The 3,440-nt window shown below is 53.0% G+C and overlaps 1 protein-coding gene across 1 annotated transcript in view; it reads left to right on the forward strand.

Annotated features, from left to right (window-relative positions):
• LOC107589786 (tubulin polyglutamylase TTLL5-like) overlaps positions 1–1,968 on the forward strand; it is a 35,716-nt gene extending 33,748 nt beyond the window's left edge. Inside the window, exon 5 of the mRNA XM_016278315.1 lies at positions 1,891–1,968. Coding sequence (XP_016133801.1) covers positions 1,891–1,968 — 78 coding nt within the window. The remainder of the gene's footprint in view (positions 1–1,890) is intronic.
• Positions 1,969–3,440: the final 1,472 nt, after the last annotated feature.

Raw genomic sequence — 3,440 nt, forward strand, 5'->3', positions numbered from 1 at the left:
CACTAACCAGTGGGCAAGTCTTTGTTTGGAGACAGCCTTCCCCTTCTGCTGTCCTCCGAAGCAGACAAAGAGCTGGTCTGAGGTCCTGAAGCTCTGCGTACGGTCCACGTAAACGCACAGAGCATGAACGGGGCAGAGCAGAGCGACGGCTGGGTCTGCCTCCTCCCGGGGCAGCGCTTGCCAGTTCACCACCTGATCCCTAAAAGGCGTGGTGGGAACTTTGGGCACATATTCAGGTTGGGATCTCAGGACAACGTGAGAGTTACCCGTTCCGAATTCCAGGCACGAATCGTCGATCGAAAATGCCTGCAGGTCCCCTACCCTCTTGACCGAGGCCAATGCGGTGAGGAGCACTGTCTTCAACAACAGAAACTTAAGCTCTACTGACTGCAGAGGCTCAAAGGGCTCCCCCTTCAAGGCCGTCAGGACCGAGGGGAGATCCAATATGGCGCTACCAAGAGGACCTACTCCTCGTTCTCGCTGACCTTGCACAGTGTCTGTGCGAGAAGGCTCACTGGGGGAAAAGCATATTTGCGTAGGCTCCGAGGCCAGCTGCACGCTAGTGCGTCTGTGCCGAGGGTTCCCTCGGCCAGGGAGTAAAACAACTGGCAATGGGACGTGTCCGGGGAGGCAAACAGGTCTACCTGAGCATCCCCAAAGCGTCTCCAAATCAGCTGGACTGCCTCAGGGTGGAGTTGCCATTCTCCCGGAGGGGGCGGGCTGACGTGAGAGCTCTTCGGCTGCACGATTGAGCTCGCCTGGGATGTCCCCGGCCGGAGCCTTGCCGCTGCATTCCCATTGCACATGGCACCCCAGCCCGTGGCAGAGGCATCTGTTGACACAACAACATGCCTGGATACTTGCCCAAGGGACACCCCTTTCCGAAGAAAGGCAAGATCTGCCCACGGGCTGAAGGTCTGACGGCAGCACGGGGTGACAGAAACCCGGTAAGTGCCGTGCCATGCCCATCTCGGGACCCGGTCGTGAAGCCAATGCTGAAGCGGTCTCATATGAATCAACCCGAGGGGCGTGACAACGGCTGCGGATGCCATATGCCCTAGGAGCCTCTGAAACTACTTCAGTGGAACCGCCGTCTTGCACTGGAAGGACCCCAGGCAGTTCAGCATCGACTCTGCACGTTCTACTAAGAGACGTGCCGAGAGGTTGACCGAGTCCGGCTCCATGCTGAGAAAAGAGATCCTCTGCACCGGGGAGAGTTTGCTCTTTTCCCAGTCGATCACTGCAAACCAATCGAAAGGACGGATGCATTGAAAGATGCGTTTCTGCGTCAACACCCTGAACGGGAGCTTGTGAAGGGCCTGGTTCAGCACGCGCAGGTCCAGGATTGGTCGTAACCCACCGCCTTTCTTGGGTACGATGAAGTATGGGCTGTAAAAACCTGACCTCATCTCGGCTGGAGGGACCGGCTGTATCGCGTCCTTCGCCAGCGGGACCGCGATCTCTGCACGCAAGACAGGAGCATCCCTGTCCAGCACAGAGGAGAACCGAATGCCCCTGAACTTGGGAGGGCGCCGGGTTGAATTGAATCGCATAGCCGAGTCTGATGGTTCACATGAGCCAGCGAGACGGCCTGGGGCACGCTGACCAGGCCCCCAGTGACCGAACATGCGGGACTAGGGAAGCCACCGAAGTACCCGCAGTGGGGCAGCGCAGTGGAACACAGGGACCCAACCCGGGAGGCTTCCGTGCGTCCCAGGGTGGGGTCTGAGTGCGCGGCGCGCCACTTACCTGGCTCCACGGCTGGGCAGGGGGCTCGTGAGGAGGCATAGCATCCTTGAACTGAACCCTGCTGCCTATTGAGGAAGGGAGCCTAGCTCGCCCTCCGATGCAGCGATCGACATCCTGTCCTCTGCCTGTGTCCCACACAAGATGCTGGATCCCGCTCTGTCCGAGGACCCAGCACACTCGTCCGGAAACCCCAGGAGGTGTGCCATGCTTGAGAAATGAGAGGCCCGCGGAGACGTACTCGACGGGGAAGCTCTCACTGTAACCCTCAGGTCTCCCTGACCATGAACCGAAGTAGCCCTCCGAGAACCGGAAGAGCTAGAGCGGGGCATGGCAAGAGGTCGTGGCGAGACCGCAGAATGGCAGCTGCAGCACGCCGAAGATGAGCAGCACTGAATGGCAACACCCGCTGACGCGTCATAACACCAACGCCAGCTGTTTCTTCCAAACACTCGCGGAGATTCGCCCTGAGAAGGCTCGGCTCTGAAGCGAAAAGCTGATGTGCGTTTGCACGCGCTCTCCTTTTATACCCGCGCTGCGGGGCGGGGTGCGCGTGGCGAAACACGCACGCCAACTGTCATTGGCTTGTTTAGTTTACACTCAAAGGTGATTGGGCTCTCGGGCGAGATCCCAATTCGTCAGTCACGACTGACATAACGTAGAACGTGACTGACTGAAAGGGAACTCTGATTGACATGGAAAAGATTGCGTGTTGTGACGTTTGCGTATGTGGTTAGTGACACGGTGTCCGTGTTTGTTAAACATGGTGGACCATCTCCAGTGATCTGATGATTGCTAAACTCAACTCAAACACTCTCAAAGATCATTGCTGCGTCCCAATGTGCCTACTTACACTACACCCTTAAAGTACGTACTCCTTTGGTGAAGAAAAAGAACACGCTTTTGAGTGTGCAGTAGAAAAGTAGGCAAGCTTTTGGGACAAACTCTCATGTCATATAATTGCGTCTTTAACGGAGTGCTCTGTCGCATAATTACACGCACCCTGTCACTGTAAGCTGGCCTGTCAATCATCTTGTCACAGTTAACATCGTCCACATTTCATTTAACTTCCTACCATATCAGAGAGAAATGAAGAGGCACGTTGATCTGCGAGCCGCGGGTCTTTATGCAGAGAACTCTGCTCAGATTTTCTGCATAATAATGCATTTAAAAGTTAACGACCAAATGCATGTTTACAAAAGTTTACATTGTTGTTGAAGATGAAATATAACACAAATAACGTTAAATAAATGTTTTTTTAGCAGGTTAAATGTTGATTATTAGTAACTCAAACCCGTTTATCTAAACCTCTCTACTTAACCTTGTGTTGCATTCAAGTCCTCCTGGGACATTCGTACTTACGAGTTAACAAGTCGTAATTACGACGTCAGGTGCGTTCAAGTCAGTTTAGTCGGCACAAGATAGCGGTGTACCTTCTTTTAATAAATTACAAGAAAATACAACAGGGTCTGTTAACTCTGCTTATAGAAAATGAAGAGCAAAGAATTCACATCAGGTGTGTTATGATAGCATTTTTTTAAACTTGGATTTCATTAACTAGCTGCGTAACAATAACACGACCAATTTAAGTTTATAGGACAACTAAACTATCAATTTAAACAAAAATTTACCATCAACTACAGACGTTGCATCCATCGATTCCGCCATGTTTCTCATTGACACTCCCCCAACTC

The sequence above is a fragment of the Sinocyclocheilus grahami genome, unplaced genomic scaffold (genome assembly GCF_001515645.1).
Source record: "Sinocyclocheilus grahami isolate Dianchi unplaced genomic scaffold, SAMN03320097.WGS_v1.1 scaffold120.1, whole genome shotgun sequence".
Classification (NCBI taxonomy): Eukaryota; Metazoa; Chordata; class Actinopteri; order Cypriniformes; family Cyprinidae; genus Sinocyclocheilus; species Sinocyclocheilus grahami.